This window comes from Cyprinodon variegatus, unplaced genomic scaffold (genome assembly GCF_000732505.1).
Source record: "Cyprinodon variegatus isolate N-32 unplaced genomic scaffold, C_variegatus-1.0 Scaffold73, whole genome shotgun sequence".
Taxonomy (NCBI): Eukaryota; Metazoa; Chordata; class Actinopteri; order Cyprinodontiformes; family Cyprinodontidae; genus Cyprinodon; species Cyprinodon variegatus.
In genome coordinates this window covers 1-1,104 of record NW_015150526.1, presented here as the reverse complement: position 1 = coordinate 1,104, position 1,104 = coordinate 1, and the positions used below count along the sequence as shown (strand labels likewise).

General features: G+C 38.4%; 1 protein-coding gene across 1 annotated transcript in view; it reads left to right on the top strand.

The window, feature by feature from the left end:
• Window positions 1-705, top strand: part of LOC107083345 — a gene marked incomplete at its 3' end in the record, with an annotated part of 18,819 nt that extends 18,114 nt beyond the window's left edge. The window contains exon 6 of the mRNA XM_015372488.1: window positions 411-705. Coding sequence (XP_015227974.1) covers window positions 411-705 — 295 coding nt within the window. The remainder of the gene's footprint in view (window positions 1-410) is intronic.
• Between the last annotated feature and the right edge of the window lie 399 nt (window positions 706-1,104).

Genomic DNA, 1,104 nt, shown 5'->3' with positions numbered 1-1,104 from the left:
ACAAAACAAAGATTTACCAAAAAAAGGAACAGGCTGAAGCAAAGCTTATTATTGCCTACCCTGTTTTATACTTACAACCTTTACAACCTACCAGGTTCTTTACTGCATATATAAATATTCAAATCTACATAACATAGGATTTTATCATTTTACATTTTAAAGCCCTGTTAAAATTCACCAAGAAAGGACATAACTTTAAATCATCATTCAATTCATTCCACATTTTCACACCAATAACTGAACACATCTAGACTTTATCTGGCTGTTCTCTTTTGCACATTCAAATATAAACAAACCTCACAAATTATATTTATTCTTTCTTAACTTAAATAATTTCTGAATACCAGAAGGAAGACTTTTGTTCACTGCTTTATGCAAATGTATAATTTGTGCTGTTTGGTGCTTTACAGATGACGTCTGCAGATGAGATAGCCCCGGTCTTAAAGAAAGTCCAAATGATGGATGAATCTAGTGAGCCAGATCAGCACAGGGATTCAGATGACAACTGGGAGCCAGAGGACGAGTCTTTGATTTTGGATTCTGATGACAGCTGGGAGCCAGAGGACGAGTCTTTGATTTTGGATTCTGATGACAGCTGGGAGCCAGAGGACGAGTCTTTGATTTTGGATTCTGATGAGGATTATATTTCTTCTGACGAAGACACGGATGATTCTGCTCCCAAACACAAGGAGCTCTGCACAGAATGTGGAAAGTTATTTAAAACAAGGAGGCCTCACATTTGCGACTATAAAATTAAGCCCTTCCCTTGTAACATCTGTGGGAAGAGGTGTGTCAGTGAGCAGGCTTTAGCAATCCACAGCAACATACACAATCCAAACCATCAGTTTCTATGTAAATTCTGCCTTGCTGGGTTCAAGACTAAAACTAACAAGAATAACCATGAACAGATCCACTCTGGTGAAGAAAGACCTTATAAATGTCCCCACTGTTCTGAGATGTTCGACACGTTCAAGAACCGCCAAGTCCATATGAAAGATCACCCAGAACAAGGTCTGCTAAAATGTCACATTTGTGGGATGGAATTTTCGTATTTTAATGTTTTCCAGAGACACCTGCTGGTGCATACGAGAGAAAAACCATTCA